Source organism: Myxine glutinosa, chromosome 3, assembly GCF_964187855.1.
Source record: "Myxine glutinosa chromosome 3, kmMyxGlut1.1, whole genome shotgun sequence".
NCBI classification, from domain to species: domain Eukaryota; kingdom Metazoa; phylum Chordata; class Myxini; order Myxiniformes; family Myxinidae; genus Myxine; species Myxine glutinosa.
Window position 1 is genome coordinate 56,292,851 of NC_136263.1, and position 23,347 is coordinate 56,316,197.

The 23,347-nt window shown below is 47.6% G+C and overlaps 1 protein-coding gene across 3 annotated transcripts in view; it reads left to right on the top strand.

The window, feature by feature from the left end:
* The window catches only part of LOC137416798 (quinone oxidoreductase-like protein 1), a 106,050-nt gene that overhangs the window by 15,319 nt on the left and 67,384 nt on the right, over nucleotides 1-23,347 (top strand). For all 3 annotated transcript variants that reach the window (XM_078774068.1, XM_078774069.1, XM_078774067.1), the window contains exons 5-7: nucleotides 10,360-10,432; nucleotides 10,648-10,692; nucleotides 21,368-21,436. In XM_078774068.1, coding sequence (XP_078630194.1) covers nucleotides 10,360-10,432; nucleotides 10,648-10,692; nucleotides 21,368-21,436 — 187 coding nt within the window. The remainder of the gene's footprint in view (nucleotides 1-10,359; nucleotides 10,433-10,647; nucleotides 10,693-21,367; nucleotides 21,437-23,347) is intronic.

Here is a 23,347-nt window from a genome sequence, read left to right on the forward strand (position 1 = left end):
GTTACAGATGTTGGTCGAGTTGACTGACAGGTTGTGAGCATGGTATGCAGGTATGCCAGGTATGCAGGCATGGTATACCATATACTATTGAATATTTTATGTTGCCATTGGATTCCTAGACCCTAAAAATGTAGGTATAGGCACTTCAACCATTTTGATATCTGTTCTAATTATGGAGATATTCATCAAAATAGGTCTTGTATGATGGCCATCTTGGATTTCAAGATGGCCGCCATATGGGGTGAAATTGGGGATGCCCCCTGGACTAAAAATCTTTCTTTTCGGGTATTCTAGCCATGTGCCAAGTTTCATGCTTTTAAGGGAAAAGGCACAATCGATCCGAATTTTTTAGCTCAGCCGCCCAGCTATTAGGCAGGTTATGAGGTTAAACTTTATGGATTCCAGTCCACAGGCATTCATTTTTATAGACATTTCTGACATTTGCCGAGAGCCAAATAAACTTTGTGAAGACCGATATCAATGATCAATGGGGTTCGGAGAGGACAACCAATTGCGTCGCGATGAGAGCATCTCCTATCATAGAGAGGAAATAACCGAAGATGTGGAGTCATCACCTTCCTTGGAGAAGTTTGTTGTGCAGTACTTACCTGTTATGACAGATACATATTGCGACCTGCCTAGATTAGTCTGGCGACTCCACAGATTATTGAACCAAACTCTATTACCGTACTCTAGCCTCAATCAAACCTGAAATATATTGAGCGTTTGTGAAGGTAACACAAGCAGCTACTTACCGCTCAAATGACTTCAGATGTCATCATGTTATTACCCGTGCATGATAAGTGAAAAGTGGGGTTAAGCTTAAACAATGGGGTCACTTCCGTCTGTCCGTGTGTCTACAAACGTCAATTTATGATCAAGGAACAACTTCATTTTAATTGAATGTCATATTATTTGAACACAAATCTGAACAATAATCAGAAAACGAACTTGTAGTTTAGCAGTACTTTGCTCTGAATTCGTCGCAATCGCACGTGTGAAGAAAGGAGTGAGAAATGTTTTATTTACTCTGTTTGCCTGGCAGTCAAACTGAAGAGCAGGGCCCTTGCTTGAGACGGACGAAGTGACGGGCAAGACACAAACTCGTCCGAGAAGATGTTTATTGTAAAAACCAACTCGGGAACTCTGAAAAGCCCGTTTATCGGGCTGCATATATATCACAACCAGAAAGCACAACCTAAACCGAAAGCCACGCCTCTCAGGCGAGGCGCGATTTGGTGGTCACGTGACCGACAGGTGCAAAGGATTATAACCGCACGCGCGGCACGTTTTGGTGGTCACGTGACCGGCCACCCCGGCGCCATGGTTTGCCCGCCGGTTACGTCACCGGCTGGAGCAAGGCGATTCTGTTGCTGGTCTCGCTTGGGGGACCCATGGGTCGCTCCACATGCCCCCCCAGAATGGACTTGATCCAGGGAGGTCAACCTGAGGGTGTCCGGATAACCCGACCGAAACGACCCCTGGCCAGTCGCGGGGGGGGGGGGGGGGGGGGGGTCCGGTGTGGTGGCGGGTGGTCGGTCGGGGGGTGCAGTGGACGGGGGGCGGCCGTGCCGCGGTGGGAGAGCCAGCCGTGGCGGCTGGCCGATGTCCATGTGGGCCGGCTTGAGGCGGTCCAGCGAAATCCGGTCCGCCCGGCCGCCGATGTTGACGATGAAGGACTTGTTGTCCCGTCGTAGGACACGGAAGGGTCCGTCGTATGGTGGCCGGAGCGGCCCCCGGTGCGCGTCGTGGCGCACGAAGACGTACTCCGCCGTGCGGAGTGCTGGGGGGACGTAGGATTGGGTGTCGCCGTGGCGGGATGTGGGCACCGGGGCGAAACGTCGGGCGGCCTCCTGGAAGTCCGTGCACTGGCGCGCGGCGGACCAGGGGCTGGTGGCGTCAGGAATGAACTCGCCCGGTACGCGGAGGGCCTGACCGTACACCAGCTCGGCGGTGGACGCCTGGAGGTCCTCTTTGGGAGCCGTGCGGAGGCCCAAAAGGACCCACGGGAGCCGGTCGGCCCAGCCGTCGTCCTGGAGGCTGGCCATGAGTGTGGCCTTCATGGAGCGGTGGAACCGCTCGCACAACCCGTTGGCTTGGGGGTGGTAGGCCGTGGTGCGGTGCAGGGTAACGCCCAACGTGCGGGCGACTGCACCCCATAGTTCGGACGTGAACTGTGGGCCGCGGTCCGACGAGATGTCCGCTGGTGCGCCGAAACGCGCGACCCAGGTGGCGATGAACGCCTGGGCCACGTCGGTGGTGGAGGCGAGAGGCACGGCCTCCGGCCACCTGCTGGTCCTGTCCACCATGGTAAGCAGGTGGGTGAACCCCTGCGATGGGGGAAGGGGACCCACCAGGTCCACGTGGACGTGGTCGAACCGTCGCTCGGGCACGGTGAAGGGAGCCAGCGGAGCCTGGGTATGACGGTGGACCTTGGCCCGCTGGCAGGGTGTGCAGGCGTTGGCCCAGTCTCGGACGTCCCGTCGCAGCCCATGCCAGACGAAACGCGCCGCCACCAGCCTCTGGGACGCCTTCCGGCCCGAGTGAGAGAGGCCGTGGAGCGAAGCAAAAATGCGACGCCGCCAGGTGACCGGCACAACGGGGCGAGGTCGGCCTTGGGAGATGTCGCACAGCAGGACCATGTCCGCGAAGGGGACCTCAGCCAAGCGGAGGCCCGTGTCCGCCACCCGGAGCGCCTGCACCGTGCCGTCGGTGGCCTGGTCCGTTGCCATTAGGGCGAAATCGACGCCGAGGTGGGCGGCGTTGGCGCCGGCTCGAGAAAGGCAGTCGGCCACGGCGTTGTCCTTCCCGGCGACGTGCTGGATGTCCGTGGTGTACTCCGACACGGCGGAGAGGTGGCGCTGCTGGCGGGCCGACCACGGCTCCGTGACCTTGGCCATGGCGAAAACCAACGGCTTGTGGTCGACAAAAGCCGTGAAAGGGCGGCCCTCCAGGAGGTGGCGAAAATGGCGGACGGCCAGGTACAGCCCGTGGAGCTCGCGGTCGAAGGTGCTGTACTTCAACTCGTTGGGCAGGAGTTGCCGGCTGAAGAACGCGAGCGGCTGCCAGGCCCTGTTTACCCATTGTTCATGGACCGCGCCCACGGCGTAGTCGGAGGCGTCCGTGGTGAGGGCGATGGGAATCTTTCTTTTCGGGTATTCTAGCAATGTGCCAAGTTTCATGCTTTTAAGGGAAAAGGCACAATCGATCCGAATTTTTTAGCTAAGCCGCCCAGCTATTAGGCAGGGGTTAAATGCTGTGGGTTAAATATTGAATGCAGTGTTGAACAGGTGGGTCTTGAGTGATGTTTTGAATGTGGTGAGTGAGGAGGAGTCTTTGATGGTGTGAGGTAGTGAGTTCCAGAGGGTGGGAGCAGCGATGGAGAAGGCCCTGTTTCCTCAGGTTCTGTATTGAGGTACTTATGAAATTGGACTCGTATTGAGGTACTTGTGAAATTCGACTTGTATTCAGGTACTTGTGAAATTCGACTTGCATTCAGGTACTTGTGAAATTCGACTTGCATTCAGGTACTTGTGAAATTCGACTTGTATTCAGGTACTTGTGAAATTCGACTTGTATTCAGGTACTTGTGAAATTGGACTTGTTTTGAGGTACTTGTGAAATTCGACTTGTATTCAGGTACTTGTGAAATTCGACTTGTATTCAGGTACTCGTGAAATTGGACTTGTATTCAGGTACTTGTGAAATTCGACTTGTATTCAGGTACTTGTGAAATTGGACTTGTATTCAGGTACTTGTGAAATTCGACTTGTATTCAGGTACTTGTGAAATTGGACTTGTTTTGAGGTACTTGTGAAATTCGACTTGTATTCAGGTACTTGTGAAATTCGACTTGTATTCAGGTACTTGTGAAATTGGACTTGTATTCAGGTACTTGTGAAATTGGATTTGTATTCAGGTACTTGTGAAATTGGACTTGTATTCAGGTACTTGTGAAATTGGACTTATATTGAGGTACTTGTGAAATTGGACTTGTATTGAGGTACTTGTCAAATTGGACTTGTATTGAGGTACTTGTGAAATTGGACTTGTATTCAGGTACTTGTGAAATTGGATTTGTATTCAGGTACTTGTGAAATTGGACTTGTATTCAGGGACTTGTGAAATTGGACTTGTTTTGAGGTACTTGTGAAATTCGACTTGTATTCAGGTACTTGTGAAATTCGACTTGTATTCAGGTACTCGTGAAATTGGACTTTTATTCAGGTACTTGTGAAATTCGACTTGTATTCAGGTACTTGTGAAATTGGACTTGTATTCAGGTACTTGTGAAATTGGACTTATATTGAGGTACTTGTGAAATTGGACTTGTATTGAGGTACTTGTCAAATTGGACTTGTATTGAGGTACTTGTGAAATTGGACTTGTATTCAGGTACTTGTGAAATTGGATTTGTATTCAGGTACTTGTGAAATTGGACTTGTATTCAGGGACTTGTGAAATTGGACTTGTTTTGAGGTACTTGTGAAATTCGACTTGTATTCAGGTACTTGTGAAATTCGACTTGTATTCAGGTACTCGTGAAATTGGACTTTTATTCAGGTACTTGTGAAATTCGACTTGTATTCAGGTACTTGTGAAATTGGACTTGTATTCAGGTACTTGTGAAATTGGACTTGTTTTGAGGTACTTGTGAAATTCGACTTGTATTCAGGTACTTGTGAAATTGGACTTGTATTCAGGTACTTGTGAAATTGGACTTGTATTCAGGTACTTGTGAAATTGGATTTGTATTCAGGTACTTGTGAAATTGGACTTGTATACAGGTACTTGTGAAATTGGACTTGTATTCAGGTACCTGTGAAATTGGACTTGTATTGAGGTACTTGTGAAATTGGACTTGTATTCAGGTACTTGTGAAATTGGACTTGTATTCAGGTACTTGTGAAATTGGACTTGTATTCAGGTACTTGTGAAATTGGCCTTGTATGGAGGTACTTGTGAAATTGGACTTGTATTGAGGTACTTGTGAAATTGGACTTATATTGAGGTTCTTGTGAAATTGGACTTGTATTCAGGTACCTGTGAAATTGGTATTCAGGTCCTCTTGAATACCTTTTATTCAGGTATTCAGGTCTCCTCCTACCACAACTTTACCCACTCATCATCATTTCCCACTCATCACCACTTACACCCTCATCGCCTCCTTACTGCCTCATCACCTCCTTACTTCCTCATCACCCCCTTACACCCTCATCACCCCCTTACACCCTCATCACATCCTTACTCCCTCATCACATCCTTACACCCTCATCACATCCTTACACCCTCATCACATCCTTACACCCTCATCACCCCTTACACCCTCATCACCCCTTACACCCTCCTAACCCCCCTTACACCCTCCTAACCCCCCTTACACCCTCCTAACCCCCCTTACACCCTCCTATCACCACTTACACCCTCATCACCACTTACATCCTCATCACCACTTACATCCTCATCACCACTTACACCGTCATCACCACTTACACCGTCATCACCACTTACACCGTCATCACCACTTACACCGTCATCACCACTTACACCGTCATGACCACTTACACCGTCATGACCACTTACACCGTCATGACCACTTACACCGTCATGACCACTTACACCGTCATCGCCACTTACACCGTCATCGCCACTTACACCGTCATCGCCACTTACACCGTCATCGCCACTTACACCGTCATCGCCACTTACACCGTCATCGCCACTTACACCGTCATCGCCACTTACACCGTCATCGCCACTTACACCGTCATCGCCACTTACACCGTCATCGCCACTTACACCGTCATCGCCACTTACACCGTCATCGCCACCTTACACCGTCATCGCCTCCTTACATCCTCATCGCCACTTTCATCCTCATCGCCACTTACATCCTCATCGCCACTTACATCCTCATCGCCACTTACATCCTCATCGCCACTTACATCCTCATCGCCACTTACATCCTCATCGCCACTTACCATCCTCATCGCCACTTACCATCCTCATCGCCACTTACCATCCTCATCGCCACTTACCATCCTCATCGCCACTTACCATCCTCATCGCCACTTACCATCCTCATCGCCACTTACCATCCTCATCGCCACTTACCATCCTCATCGCCACTTACCATCCTCATCGCCACTTACCATCCTCATCGCCACTTACCATCCTCATCGCCACTTACCATCCTCATCGCCACTTACCATCCTCATCGCCACTTACCATCCTCATCGCCACTTACCATCCTCATCGCCACTTACCATCCTCATCGCCACTTACCATCCTCATCGCCACTTACCATCCTCATCGCCACTTACCATCCTCATCGCCACTTACCATCCTCATCGCCACTTACCATCCTCATCGCCACTTACCATCCTCATCGCCACTTACCATCCTCATCGCCACTTACCATCCTCATCGCCACTTACCATCCTCATCGCCACTTACCATCCTCATCGCCACTTACCATCCTCATCGCCACTTACCATCCTCATCGCCACTTACCATCCTCATCGCCACTTACCATCCTCATCGCCACTTACCATCCTCATCGCCACTTACCATCCTCATCGCCACTTACCATCCTCATCGCCACTTACCATCCTCATCGCCACTTACCATCCTCATCGCCACTTACCATCCTCATCGCCACTTACCATCCTCATCGCCACTTACCATCCTCATCGCCACTTACCATCCTCATCGCCACTTACCATCCTCATCGCCACTTACCATCCTCATCGCCACTTACCATCCTCATCGCCACTTACCATCCTCATCGCCACTTACCATCCTCATCGCCACTTACCATCCTCATCGCCACTTACCATCCTCATCGCCACTTACCATCCTCATCGCCACTTACCATCCTCATCGCCACTTACCATCCTCATCGCCACTTACCATCCTCATCGCCACTTACCATCCTCATCGCCACTTACCATCCTCATCGCCACTTACCATCCTCATCGCCACTTACCATCCTCATCGCCACTTACCATCCTCATCGCCACTTACCATCCCCATCGCCACTTACCATCCCCATCGCCACTTACCATCCCCATCGCCACTTACCATCCCCATCGCCACTTACCATCCCCATCGCCACTTACCATCCCCATCGCCACTTACCATCCCCATCGCCACTTACCATCCCCATCGCCACTTACCATCCCCATCGCCACTTACCATCCCCATCGCCACTTACCATCCCCATCGCCACTTACCATCCCCATCGCCACTTACCATCCCCATCGCCACTTACCATCCCCATCGCCACTTACCATCCCCATCGCCACTTACCATCCCCATCGCCACTTACCATCCCCATCGCCACTTACCATCCCCATCGCCACTTACCATCCCCATCGCCACTTACCATCCCCATCGCCACTTACCATCCCCATCGCCACTTACCATCCCCATCGCCACTTACCATCCCCATCGCCACTTACCATCCCCATCGCCACTTACCATCCCCATCGCCACTTACCATCCCCATCGCCACTTACCATCCCCATCGCCACTTACCATCCCCATCGCCACTTACCATCCCCATCGCCACTTACCATCCCCATCGCCACTTACCATCCCCATCGCCACTTACCATCCCCATCGCCACTTACCATCCCCATCGCCACTTACCATCCCCATCGCCACTTACCATCCCCATCGCCACTTACCATCCCCATCGCCACTTACCATCCCCATCGCCACTTACCATCCCCATCGCCACTTACCATCCCCATCGCCACTTACCATCCCCATCGCCACTTACCATCCCCATCGCCACTTACCATCCCCATCGCCACTTACCATCCCCATCGCCACTTACCATCCCCATCGCCACTTACCATCCCCATCGCCACTTACCATCCCCATCGCCACTTACCATCCCCATCGCCACTTACCATCCCCATCGCCACTTACCATCCCCATCGCCACTTACCATCCCCATCGCCACTTACCATCCCCATCGCCACTTACCATCCCCATCGCCACTTACCATCCCCATCGCCACTTACCATCCCCATCGCCACTTACCATCCCCATCGCCACTTACCATCCCCATCGCCACTTACCATCCCCATCGCCACTTACCATCCCCATCGCCACTTACCATCCCCATCGCCACTTACCATCCCCATCGCCACTTACCATCCCCATCGCCACTTACCATCCCCATCGCCACTTACCATCCCCATCGCCACTTACCATCCCCATCGCCACTTACCATCCCCATCGCCACTTACCATCCCCATCGCCACTTACCATCCCCATCGCCACTTACCATCCCCATCGCCACTTACCATCCCCATCGCCACTTACCATCCCCATCGCCACTTACCATCCCCATCGCCACTTACCATCCCCATCGCCACTTACCATCCCCATCGCCACTTACCATCCCCATCGCCACTTACCATCCCCATCGCCACTTACCATCCCCATCGCCACTTACCATCCCCATCGCCACTTACCATCCCCATCGCCACTTACCATCCCCATCGCCACTTACCATCCCCATCGCCACTTACCATCCCCATCGCCACTTACCATCCCCATCGCCACTTACCATCCCCATCGCCACTTACCATCCCCATCGCCACTTACCATCCCCATCGCCACTTACCATCCCCATCGCCACTTACCATCCCCATCGCCACTTACCATCCCCATCGCCACTTACCATCCCCATCGCCACTTACCATCCCCATCGCCACTTACCATCCCCATCGCCACTTACCATCCCCATCGCCACTTACCATCCCCATCGCCACTTACCATCCCCATCGCCACTTACCATCCCCATCGCCACTTACCATCCCCATCGCCACTTACCATCCCCATCGCCACTTACCATCCCCATCGCCACTTACCATCCCCATCGCCACTTACCATCCCCATCGCCACTTACCATCCCCATCGCCACTTACCATCCCCATCGCCACTTACCATCCCCATCGCCACTTACCATCCCCATCGCCACTTACCATCCCCATCGCCACTTACCATCCCCATCGCCACTTACCATCCCCATCGCCACTTACCATCCCCATCGCCACTTACCATCCCCATCGCCACTTACCATCCCCATCGCCACTTACCATCCCCATCGCCACTTACCATCCCCATCGCCACTTACCATCCCCTTCGCCACTTACCATCCCCATCGCCACTTACCATCCCCATCGCCACTTACCATCCCCATCGCCACTTACCATCCCCATCGCCACTTACCATCCCCATCGCCACTTACCATCCCCATCGCCACTTACCATCCCCATCGCCACTTACCATCCCCATCGCCACTTACCATCCCCATCGCCACTTACCATCCCCATCGCCACTTACCATCCCCATCGCCACTTACCATCCCCATCGCCACTTACCATCCCCATCGCCCCTTACCATCGCCATCGCCCCTTACCATCCCCATCGCCCCTTACCATCCCCATCGCCACTTACCATCCCCATCGCCACTTACCATCCCCATCGCCACTTACCATCCCCATCGCCACTTACCATCCCCATCGCCACTTACCATCCCCATCGCCACTTACCATCCCCATCGCCACTTACCCTCCTCATCACCACCTTACCCCTTGCACCCTCAATATGACTTGCACCTTCATCACCTATTCACTCTCCCCCTCTTTCAGGAGAGGAAGGAAAGCATGCTCGTTACAAAGTGCTCATTGCATCATGGATTTGCATGCTTTTTGCCAAGCCTGGACGAGGGAATGATTTGAATACATTGTACACATGTGATACAATGGCGGCAGGAAGGGCATCCGGCCATAAAACATTGCTTCAAAAAGGGGACCTCGGTGCCCAAAAAAGGCCAACCCCTGCTCTGCAGGGAAAAAATGGCCTCTAAAGGTGGTTGGTACACATGTGATACAACAACCACCAAGCTGTTATTTATTATAAACCCCACTATTTTGAAAAAACAAATGGGTGATATTGTAAACTTTAGCCCCACCCCATGGGGCAGGGTCAGAAGGTGAAATACTGAAAAATACATTTACAGCCAGATTTCTAAACATTTTTCAATGAAACTTTGTATGTGGAGTCAACATTGGGAGACGCATGAAATATGTAACAATTTTTTTTGGATTGACCCCAGTTCATTCCCCAGGGTGTGGGGTGGATAGTAAGATGCACAGGTCAAAATGGGGGGAAAGGTAAACTCAAAATTTGATATTGGGTCTTTCCTGGTGGAACGTTTTGCCATCTCTCAATTTTTCTTTCGGTGGGAAGCGTGGGGATTTGTGATTGTGTGCCATTAACATTAACTTCGCTCGAGTTTTTATTTGGGTGCACTTGCCATTCCCCTTTCTTGTACAGTTTCTCCAGGAGCTACATCTTCTACAAAATCCGCATCCAGTCGGCAGAGAGATTGCTGGAATCGTCAAGGAAGGTTTGTGCGGGTTTATCATTCTCAATTCATTACCAGCATGACGCAGTGTTCAAGTTTCAATTTGTTTGAGGAGTTCACAACAAAGGCATAATATGAAGATTATGCATCCAAAAACAATGACAGAATGTTCCAATAAAGATATTGAGGGAATGTTTGGACCAAGTCTTCTTGAGCCAGTGTTGATTATTTTTTTATTGTTGTTGTACTGTTCGCAGTTGGGCCAAGCGTCAAGTTTTTTAAACCCAATGATGAGGTTGTTGGTAAGTTTTGCATTTTTACTTTGTGTGGTTATTTCTATTATACCATGCTGTCACGTGAAGGCTTCTGCTGGTTGTTGATGTCATGGCAACATGATAGTGAGTTATAGGTAAATAATCATGACCTCCTGTGAAGCCTTGTTATCTAATTGGTATAGACCTTGTAACGAAACAATGTTAGCCGGACGATGCTAATCATGGACACTGTATATGGATTGATGAAAATACGAATTAGTAATTACCCTCGACAGAGGAGAGGGTATTGCATTTGAGTCCGTTTGTCTGCTTGTCTGTCTGTCTGATTGTCCGCACAGAATAAATATGATTTTCTGTGCAACCGTTGGTCCTATTGGCAGGAAATTTTCACCATACGTGCACCTCCACCTATATAAAATTTTAATGAATAATTATGACGTCCGAGGTCACGTGGTATGGAAGCCATCTTAGAAAAACCCAAAAACTTTGCACCTCTATATCTCCGAAAACGCTGAATATAAAAAATTGAGACATGGGTCATTGTAAAGAACTCTTAATGGGGAATAACATATGTTAATGATGATGTCATAGGGACTTTGTCAAGTACAAGGGGAAAGGTGACCCTCTGGAGTGTGGCTCGTACCGAGCGATAAAGTTATTGGAGCATGGAATGAAGGTATTGGAAAGGGTGTTGGAGAGGAGGATAAGGAAGAAAGTGAAGATCGACGAAATGCAGTTTGGATTCATGCCAGGAAGAGGAACGACAGACGCGCTTTTCATTGTGAGGCAGTTGCAGGAGAAGTACATGGAGAAGAGGAAGAAGTTGTTTCTTGGGTTTGTTGATCTGGAGAAAGCATTCGACAGGGTACCACGCAAAGTATTGACATGGGCATTGAGGAAGTTAGGAGTGGAGGAATGGTTGATCAGAGTAGTGATGGCAATGTACAAAAGAGCGCGCACAGCTGTAAGGACGAAGGACGGGAACAGTGGTGAGTTTGAGGTGAAGGTGTGAGTGCATCAGGGGTCGGTACTAAGTCCACTACTATTTGTAGCTGTGATGGAGGTGCTGGCTCAGAACGTAAAGGAGGGTTTACCGTGGGAGTTGTATGCAGATGATCTGGTGTTGATTGCGGAAAGTATGGATGGACTGAAGGAAAAGATGAACACGTGGAAGGAATGTATGGAGACAAAAGGTCTGAAGGTGAATATCGGAAAGACGAAGGTGATGGCAAGTGGTAAAGCATGTGGTGAGGTGGAAAGAACTGGGAAGTGGCCCTGTGCTGTGTGTAGGAAGGGTGTTGGAGTGAATTCCATTCAATGTACAATGTGCGCTGAGTGGGTTCATCAAAAATGTAGTGGTCTGAGAGGGTCATTAACCAGTGTGGCAGCTACATTCAAGTGTAAGGTGTGCACAGAGGGAGCTGCAGATGGAGGAGATGTTGAGTTGGATCTTGGAGACGGCGTGAAGCTGGAAGGTGTGAAAACATTTTGCTACCTCGGAGACATGCTGAATGGAGAAGGTGGATCAGATTCGGCAACGGTTGCTCGAGTGAGATGTGCATGGAAGAAGTTTCGGGAACTGAGTGGCGTGCTGATGATGAGGGGAGTGTCGTTGAAGCTGAAGGGAAAGGTGTATGCTGCATGTGTGAGAAGTGTTATGATTTATGGGAGCGAGACATGGGTAATGAACGTAGAGCAGCAACGAAGGTTGGAAAGGGTGGAAATGCGAATGGTTCGACGGATGTGCGGAGTATCGTTGAGAGAGAGGAAGACAAATGATGAATTGCGAAAGATGATGGGAATAGAGCCTGTGATTCATGCTGTGAAGAGGAACAGGTTGAGATGGTTTGGTCATGTGTTGAGGAAGGATGAAAGTGACTGGTTGAGAAGAGTGATGGAAATGAATGTAGAAGGAAGCAGAGGACGGGGAAGACCGAGCAAGACTTTGCTAAAGATGGTGGAAGAAGAAATGCGGGCAAGGGGGTTAACAAGGAGAGATGCAGAAAATAGGGCAAAATGGAGAAGATTGTCATGGGGACCGCAAGGCTAACCCCCGCTCTAGCAGGGAAAATGGCCTTTTAAAATGCATGTTGTTGTGTTTGTTGTTGATGTCATAGGTGCCTCCATTATGACGTCATTATTCGAAAAGTACAAAACTTTATCCGATCAGATAATTTCTTGAGCATCATGTTGGGATAAATTTGTGGAGTAAAGAAAAATGGTCATTTGTCATATGGTTTGGCCGCCATATTTGTTTTAACACAAAAACCTTAACACGTCCTGGCGAGGGTTTGTAATCACTGATTTTTCTTTTTGTTGATTTTTAAATTTTGTCTACACCATCTTGGTGGAGAGAGTGCAGCTAAACGGTGCTGAATATTTGTGTCCTGTTACAAAACGAATGGCAATACGATCATTTAGAATAAAATAAGCATTTGAATAGGTTATGTCTGCTGTCACAAGTATTTTTAATGCAGTGCAGCATTATGAGAATCGGACTAACGGATGATTTATAAGTACAGAACATACAATTGAGTGCAATGCAGTACTAAATTAACATGCTCTGTCCCCGCATTACCCGCACCCCACCCTCATACACACCGCCTTATTGACCGTCTTTCACACGCAAGATGGTCGAGAACGTTCTGTCCAACTTTGACTCACCAGTGAAATGCCCAGATGGTGTCAGTGCCATGTTCTCAGATTCTGCACTGCTGCACTTGCTTCTCCTCTGTCTGCTCTCTTCAGCCTGTCCTCCTTTGACCACCTCCCGGCTACCTGGAAGTCCACAAATATCACTGCCATTCACAAGAAGAGCACATAAACAGATCTTCTCAACTACAGGCCAATACGCTTGCTTCCTATTACAAGCAAAGTCATATAATCCATCAATGCTTCTGACAAGTCAAGTTGCCTGACCTCTCACCATCAGTTTGGGTTCTGTCCCTGTCACCCAACAACATGCTGCTGCAAGCAAAGGTTGGCTGGCCCTTATTATAATTTGTGCATTGCAGAGCGCGAAGGAAACTGCACTCAAAATACCCTCTGAGTCAGACCTGCCTTTTGGTTGCACAGGTTTGACACAGCATGAGTCTACAATAATGGGATGTGTTGAAGTGCAACAAACAACAACAACAACAGGCATTTTAAGGCTATTTTCCCTGCAAGAGTGGGGGTTAGCCTTGTGGTCCCCATGACAATCTTTTCCATTTTGCCCTATTTTCTGCATCTCCCCTTGTTAACCCCCTTGCCGGCATTTCTTCTTCGACCATCTTTAGCCAAGTCTTTCTCGCTCTTCCCCGTCCTCTACTTCCTTCTACATTAATTTATATCACTCTTCTCAACCAGTCACTTTCATCCTTCCTCAACACATGACCAAACCATCTCAAACTGTTTATCTTCACAGCATCCATCACAGGCTCTATTCCCATCATCTTTCGCAATTCATCATTTGTATTCCTCTCTCTCAACGATACACCACACATCCACTGAACCATTTGCATTTCCTCCCTTTCCAGCCTTCGTTGCTGCTCCACGTTCATTACCCATGTCTCGCTCCCATAAATCATAACACTTCTCACACATGCAGCATACACCTTTCCCTTCAGCTTCAACGACACTCCCCTCCTCGTCAGCACGCCACTCAGTTCCCGAAACTTCTTCCATGCACATCTCACTCCAGCAACCGTTGCCGAGTCTGATCCACCTTCTCCATTCAGCATGTCTCCTCGGTAACAAAATGTTTTCACACCTTCCAGCTTCACGCCGTCTCCAAGATCCAACTCAACATTTCCTCCATCTGCAGCTCCCTCTGTGCACACCTTACACTTGAATGTAGCTGCCACACTGGTTAATGACCCTCTCAAACCACTACATTTTTGATGAAACCACTCAGTGCACATTGTACATTGAATGGAATTCAGTCCGACACCCTTCCTGCACACAGCACACGGCCACTTCCCAGTTCTTTCCACCTCACCACATGCTTTACCACTTGCCATCACCTTCGTCTTTCCGATATTCACCTTCAGACCTTTTGTCTCCATACATTCCTTCCACTTGTTCATCTTCTCCTTCAGTCCATCCATACTTTCTGCAATCAACACCAGATCATCTGCACACAACAACTCCCATGGTAAACCCTCCTTTACGTTCTGAGCCAGCACCTCCATCACAGCTACAAATAGTAGTGGACGTAGTACCGACCCCTGATGCACTCCCACCTTCACCTCAAACTCACCACTGTTCCCATCCTTCGTCCTTACAGCTGTGTGCGCTCTTTTGTACATTGCCATCACTACTCTGATCAACCATTCCTCCACTCCTAACTTCCTCAATGCCCATGTCACTACTTCACGTGAACCCTATCTAATGCTTTCTCCAGATCAACAAACCCAAGAAACAACTTCTTCCTCTTCTCCATGTACTTCTCTTGCAACTGCCTCGCAATAAAAAGTGCATCTGTCGTTCCTTTTCCTGGCATAAATCCAAACTGCATTTCGTCAATCTTCACTTTCTTCCTTATCCTCCTCTCCAACACCCTTTCCAATACCTTCATTCCATGCTCCAATAACTTTATCGCTCGATACGAGCCACAGTCCAGAGGGTCACCTTTCCCCTTGTATAGAGGTAGAGGGACGAGGGTATTCAGTTCCCAATCCACTGGAATACGGCCTTCTTTCACCACCAGATTGCAGATCTCTGTCATTCTCTTCACTCCCCAATTTCTCGCTGCCTTCAACATATCTCCCACAACTCCCATCGGCCCTCCCGCTTTTCTACTCTTCATTGCTTTTATCGCTTTTATCGCTTTTATCGCTTCATTTTATGGCCTGGTGTTGGCTTAGCGGTTAGGATGCCGGCTTGGGATCCTAGGATCCTGGCTTCGAATCCCGGTCGATCGCTGAATTAACACCGGGGGGTTGACTCAGCCTGTTGTCTTTCTGAGGTCGGCTAATTGAGTACTAGTTCACTGGTAATTCCCTGTGTGTCGCAAGAGGTGACCAACAGGGTTGGCGGCAGGAAGGGCATCCGGCCATAAAGCATTGCTTCAAAAAGGGGACCACGGTGCCCACAAAAGGCCAACCCCCGCTCTGCGGGGAAAAATGGACTCGACAGGTGGTTCTTATTGCTTTTATCGCTTCCTCAACTTCCTTCTCAGTTATCTTCTCTGCTGGTCCTAAAACTGGGTTACTCTCTATGTTGCCATCCCATTCATTCTCTGCATTCAACAGTATTTCCATATATCTCTTCCATCTTCCTTTAATTCCATCTGGGTCCACAACAATTTGTCCCACTTCATCCTTCAAGCATCTCACCCCATCACATCACACCTCTCTTTCGCTATCTGCTTTGCAATCCTGAATACCGCTCTCTGACCCTCTTCCAAATCCAAGCGTTCTCCGAACATTTTCCTACATGCCTCCTGCGCCTTTGCTACCTCTTTCTTTGCAGCCTTCTTGGCTGCCTTATAACGTTCATGCTCTGCCTTTTTATGCCCCCATACCCTTTGCTTTCTGCCACTCCTTGATCTTCTTCCTCTTCTCGTCAATCTTCTTTCCAACTTCATCATCGCACCACCATGTTTCTGAGTGCCTCGGTCCTTTTGTCCATCCACATCCCTCGCCAATGGCTCCCAACAGACTATCTTTCATTGACATCCAACCACTTTCAAGCTCAACCACATAATCCTCTACCATACTCAGCCTCTCTTTTAATGCCTCCCTCACTGTCACCTCTTTCAACCTCCACACCTTCATTCTCGGTTGGTACTTCACCCGCCGAGCTCTCCTCGCACCTTTCACCCTTATGTCGCAGACAACCAAGTGGTGCTGTGAAACAGCCTCCTCCCCCGGGATCACCTTTGTGTCCCGGAGGTGCCCCCTATCTCGCTTACGCACCAGCAGGTCGTCAACGGTTGTCGTCGACCCACCTGACGTGTATGTAACAAGCTTATTATCCTCTTTCTGGAACCGAGTATTACAAATCAACAAATCAGCTCCATCAGCAAACTCCAAAATCCTTTAACCTTCTCCTTTTCTCACACCATATCCGTAACCCCCATGAACTCCCTCAAAACCGTCCATACTCCTTCCCACATGTCCATTTAGGTCTCCTCCTACCACAACAACTTCCTCATCTTTCACGTTTTCCATCAGCTTCTCTATCGCACACCAGAACTTGTCCTCCTCTTCATCGCTCCGACCAACCTGCGGAGCATATCCTGAGATCACGTTCACCAAGAGCTTTCCAATCATTATTTTCGCCATCATCAACCTTTCACTCACTCTCGTCAAACTCGCTACACTGTCTACAAACTCCTCAGAAAACAGGACACCAACACCATTCATGCCTTCTGGGCACCCTTGCCACATAAACTTGTATTTCTGTCCCTGCCTACCCTTCACCATTCTCACACCACTTCCCTTCCATCTTGTCTTCTGCACACAACATATGCCCACTCTTCTTCTGACCAATACTTCCACCACTTCTCCTGATCTCCCTGTCATTGTCCCTACGTTCCATGTCCCAAACCTCAGAAACCGATCTGCACGTCGGGCATCAGACGTTTCGTCATCATAAATGGAGTGATTTCCACCCTTGCTTCGATCGGGTTCCCCACCTTGAGTTTTGACGGGAGGGAGTGGGGTCCCCCACGGGGTACTTCGGGCTGCACCCTGCCCACATGTGGTTGTAATTGCAATGGTTCTCTTTTTCAGGCAATGTTTTAATGGCCAGATGCCCTTCCTGACGCCAACCCTTTTGGTCACCTCTTACGACACGCAGGGATACGGTGTACCTATTCTAAACCGGGGTACACATCGGGTTGTTTAAGTGCAATCGGTCTATAATATTGGGTTGTGTGACAGTGCATTAAGCTACAAGATAAATCTGCATCAATGGACAGGAGGTTTGGTGCAGGCTTCGTATCATGGAAATGCCTTGTGGAGAACTCTTTCCATTGCTTTCTTGTATCACTACTTTATCTGCATATCCATCACATTCATGAGCATAATTTTTGCAGGTGAATAAATATTTATTTTTTACATTTGCTGGGTTACATTTCATGTCCGTATGTCCATGACCGCAAGTTCTGAGTGGATTACCCATTGTGCAGGAAAGTAGTATAAGTGTCAATTTGTCAATTTCAGTGTCAATCTGTTGATTTCCCGACTCGGATCTCAGTCAACGGAGCATCTTCTCTTCTAGACTTGGTTATGACAAACTTCCCTGCAGATGTCTACTGCTCTTCTTCTGCTCCAATCATTTCTTCTGATCATGTGCTTGTTAAAGTGGACATCTCTCTGGCCGTTCTCAGAGAGCCTCCTCAGCTTCGACAAGTCTGGCATTTCACTCAGGCTGACTGGCATGGTCTTTAAGCAGCAATCAATCATCTGGACTGGTCTGCCATCTCTACTGCCTCTGACATCAACTCTTCCTGGGAATTCTTCCAAAGTAAACTGCTCTCTCTCATGCACAGATTTATCCCATCTTGTCTTCAGTTGTCATACCCTTCCTCCCCTCCATGGTACACTGAATCTTGTGGTGAGGCTGTTGCCCTGAAACAACTAGCAATTCCCTCTTGGAAGGCTAATCCAACTGAAGGCAATCTCAGTTCCTTTCACACAGCTGTGTGTGTGTGTGTGTGTGTGTGTGTGTGTGTGTGTGTGTGTGTGTGTGTGTGTGTGTGTGTGTGTGTGTGTGTGTGTGTGTGTGTGTGTGTGTGTGTGTGTGTGTGTCTACCCTCAGGAGAGCCAGGAATCACTATCTACTCTCAAGACTGAACTCTCAAACCTGTCTCCCTCCAAATCCTGGTGGCATCTGGTCAAATGTGTTTCTGGTGTTTGTTCCCCCTCCATCCCCTCCTTTACCTCAAATGGCTACACAGCTGACACCACACGTGACAAAGCCGAATGCCTCAACTCTGTGTTTGTCTCGAAATCTTGTGTCCCAAACCCATCTCTCTCTGTACCCACATTACCCAGTCAAAACCAGCTGCTCCTGGACTCTGTGTCCTTCTCTCCTGACAAGGTGGAGAAGTTTTTATCAAACCTCGACTCTGATTCTGCAACTGGACCAGACAGCAACAGCCCACGGGACCTAAAATCCTGCTCTGCCGCTCTTTCACACCCTCTCTCAATTCCCTTCACCCTCTCTTTTGCTCAAGGTCATCTGCCACCTGCTTGGAAATCAAAACTGGTCAAACAAGTGGAACATTTCTTTCAATCCTGACAAACCTCACACTCTCACTTTGTCTCTCCGAAAAGACCGTCTGGACAACCCTCCCAACCACTTTCTGAATAATCCTCTTGAAGAAGTTCTGTCACTCAAGCTTTTGGATCTCACTATCTGTCATGATCTTTCCTGGGAAAACCACATTTCCAAGCTAGCCTCCAAAGCCAGTCGCCGACTAGGCATCCTCTGTCGTGTCAAGTCCTTTCTGGGCACTTCTGAGCTCATCACATACAAAGCTTTCATCCGCAGCTCAATGGAATGCTGGTCTCCCCTCTGGGCTGGTGCACCTGCCTCACACCGAGCTTGGCTTCACGCGGTGGAAACCACAGCATTCAAAATCATTGGAATCTCCTGCGATGAAGCTGATTCTGAGGGTCTTTCACTTACTCATCGCAGGCAGGTTTGTGGTCTTACTGTCTTCTACCGACTCCTCTCCGGCCTGCTCCCCCTGCTCTGTCTGTGCTCTGTCCCCCAAATATTCCTGCAAGACGCAGAAGATCTGACAGCAACCCTCTTCTGGTGAAACTGCCAAAATCAAGACCGTCTGCTCACCTTCACTCCTTCATTCCTCCCACCTCTGGAACAAACTCCCACACACTCTTCAATCCCTCTCCTCCCTCCAGGTCGTTGAAACAGCTGTTCGCCACCATCTCTTGTCTTCCCCCATCCAAAACCTTGATCTTTTCTACGCCCGTTAAAACACCCCAAATCCACCTCTTTCAATCACCAACTTCTTTCCTGAAATTCCTGGAAGTGTTCATTTGTTTTATACCTTGTACCCCTCCGGCCTCCATCCTCCCCCTGCTCTCCACCTTCCACAGATCTACCGACGTCCCTGTTCTCTACTGTTGTGCTTGCATGCTTCCCTCTCTCCCCCGTCTTCTCTCCTGCTCCCTTCATTGTATGTTTTATGTGTTTGTGCATGTTTTCATGTTCAATGTGTTAGCTCTTACATGAGCCTTGATTCTGTTTACCAAAAAAAAAAAGAAAAAAAAAAGTGAATGGACATGAGTTCTCATTCCCATACATCAAATGTTACAATACTGTGTTTGATTCTTTGGTGGAATTGGGTAAACTCTAGAGTTCATAGACCATGCACAGTCTTGAGAAAAAGGACATGGGAAGGATTTTTTTTTAACTCTTGCTTTGTGTTTTCGAGCACAATCTATATTTTCTCCAAGCCGCAATTTTCGCTGAACCTCAATATCCTCAATGCTGAGAGAGTGAGCGTAGTTGATTGGTCTGGATGGCATAAAATGACGTAATATTTTGTCCAAGTACTGCTCAACTGGAGGTTTTTGGAAATGCCAAGAAGGCATTTTGTGTTCTCGTGTACAAGTACCTGCATGCAATTCAACTAAAATAAAACTACAACGACACTCGGTAGTGTGCATACCGCCACCAAGTTTGCGTTTTCTATCCCATTGTTAGGCCAGATGTGGATTGCGACTTGAACCAAAATCGAATCAGCTTGTACTTGTCACCTACACAACTCATCCACCAAGTTTTGTTATAACTCGTCCACAATGTTTTGAAATACCATGTTATTTCTCGTTTTTGGACCGATTACTCGATGATGAAGAATCACTTGATTTTAAAAACTCTTGTATCCGGATCGGGATTTTCACCAAAATCAAACAGATTCGTCCTTGTCACACCCCCACCGGGTCCACCAAATTTTGTCTGAGATATCCACAAGTTTTTGAGGTATCCTGTTCACAGGCAGACAGACAAACAGGGGTGAAAACATAACCTCATCCACCTTTAGTAGTGGAGGTAATAAAGCTTTTAAAGGCTGTATAATTTTATTTTCAGAAGTTTACCGCCCCTTTCATATTTTCTTTCACACCATCTTATTTAACACGTTAAAGTAATACTTCACGCCTGTTGTTTGTGTCCTTTGTTCATGACGTCCTCAAAAACAGTAAGTTTCTTGTTTGGAATGTTTTTCAATTGTGTTTGACTGTCAGACAGGTAGACATACTAAAATAATTACCATATCTGTGCGCTCGGGATGAGATTCCGTTCAATTTGCCAAAGTAATACCAAACTGCAGATTTGAGTTTAAAGTTGTTCCTCGATCATCGGCTGACGTGTGGATAGATAGACGGACAAAGTGAACCAATTGCTTAACTGTGCGATTTTCGCTTCACGCACGCGGGGTAATAATTGAGGAGGAGGAGGTGGTGGGGGTCGTTGGGCTGGTATTTTTGAATTGCTGGCATTCAAATTGGCTAAAATTGTCTACCTAGGACCCTATTTTAATTGCTGGATAGGACTTGTTGGGTATTTGGTTTGGTGAGAGTGGACTGTTTTACAGTAAAACAACCACATTGTCTCGATCTTTCTGTTTCTTAATTGTATTTATTTTCTTGCCATTATTTCATTGTTGGGAGACTGTTTCTTTATATCTGCTTAGAAATGTTTAGCAGATAGCTTCATGCTGATATTTTCTTCAATTGCACAGGCATTCTTCCACTTGGCTGCACCCAGTCCGGCCTCTCCACCCTTGTTGCTGTTCATGCGCATTTCATCGGTGAGGTGGTGTGATGCAAATGTTTAACTTTTCCCAATTAGTCCATGGAAGCTTCCATATGAATTAATGTGTGGAAGCTTTGTTATGAATAAGGCGTTGGAGACTTCCTTTTTCATTTTATTATTTTGCAGGTACATCAATGAAAACATTCAAACATAGTATATTAGGGCATAAATTGCACTCCTTCAGGATTGCTGTACAGTGAACTAAACCAATATGGAGTAGCTCTCCTGGCGATAAAAAAAACAGTACGGTATTTCCTAATGGATGAATGCACGGAAGATTCTGCACTAATTGATGAATGCATGAAAGCTTTTACACTGAATGAATGAATGCATGGAAGACTCAGTACTGACTGACAAAATGAATGCATAGGAGCTGTCCTATTAATGAATGCATGATGGATGCTTCCCTATTAATGAATGAATGCGTAGAAGTTCCCCTATGAATGAATTAATGAATGCATATAACTGCCCTATTAATGAATGAATGAATCAATAGCAGTTGCCCTATTTATGAACTAATCAATGCATAGAAGGTGCCCTATTAATTAATTAATGCCGAGAAGCTGCCTTATTGATGAATGAATGAATGTATGGAATGTTCCCTATTAATTAATTAATGCAAGGAATGTTCCCTATTAATTAATTAATGCATGGAAGGTTCCCTAATAGTTCATTAATTAATGCATGGAGTGTTCCCTATTAATTAATTAATGCATGGAAGGTTCCTTATTAGTTAATTAATTAATGCATAGAAGTTTCCCTATGATTTGATGACTGGAAGCAATTCCCTATTAATTAACTAATGCATGGAAGGTTCCCTATGATATGATGACTGGAAGCCTCCATAGTATAATGAATGAATGCATAGAAGCTGACCTGTTAATTAGTGAATGCATAGAAACTTCCCTATGATTTGATGAATGGAATTCCCTGTTAATTCATGCATGGAAGGTTTCCTATTAGGGTCAGAATTTTGAACGAGGTACAAATCCCAAAAAACACACATTGATTGCTTTAAACCTATATAACTTTGTCCCAAATGTTCTGAATTAGTACATTTAGGTGTCATCTTGTAGAACACAATCACGGCTTTCAGAAAATGTATAGTTTTATATACTATTTATCAATTATCTACATGTTATAAGCCTCTGAACCTTAAAAAATGGTGAAAAAGGGCATTTTTTTAGTATTTCGTTACCCTTCAAAGCCATGCATTCATTATAAAAGCCTTTTTCAGATACTTTTCACAGCTGGAATAAAAGTAGATCTATATAACTACTCTACTGAATGTGTTTTTGTGTTACTCATGTCAGTTCCTGAGTCACAGCTCCTCCTCATATAGGATGAAGCAGATGAACCGTAACGTAAGAGATATTTATATAAGCCCTGTTTTACACATATCAGGGTGTTCCATAGTTCTTCTTTAGGGCGCAACAAACAGCACTTATACGTATGTATTAACTCTGTAAAAATCATTGACCTCCTTTGTTTCTCTGAGACACAACAAGCTTGAGTGTGAATTTAGAAACCATAACGGTCTCTTACGTTACGCACCAGTCATGCTCCCTGTAAGCCAGGTAAGTGCATATCGAAGTGAAATATACCATCAGACCATCACATGAGCTTGAATTCTATGCCATTTCAAAAGATCGGGACGCTCCTGGTGCGTTAAGTACGCAAAACTAGCCGAAACAGCATCTTCGGGAAGAAGAGCGTTCCTCCATAATGTAAGAGACCGAAAACTTTTGGCGTGAAATGCCGACATACGGGTACTTCCTGTTACCCAGCGTTTACATCCGGGTATTCAGCGAGTTACTCGCCGCACGAAACAAGAAGTTTGGCGAAAGTTGGTCGTCGGTCTGGCTGGAGAAATCCAAAAAAATATTATACGTGAGATCGGCGTTGG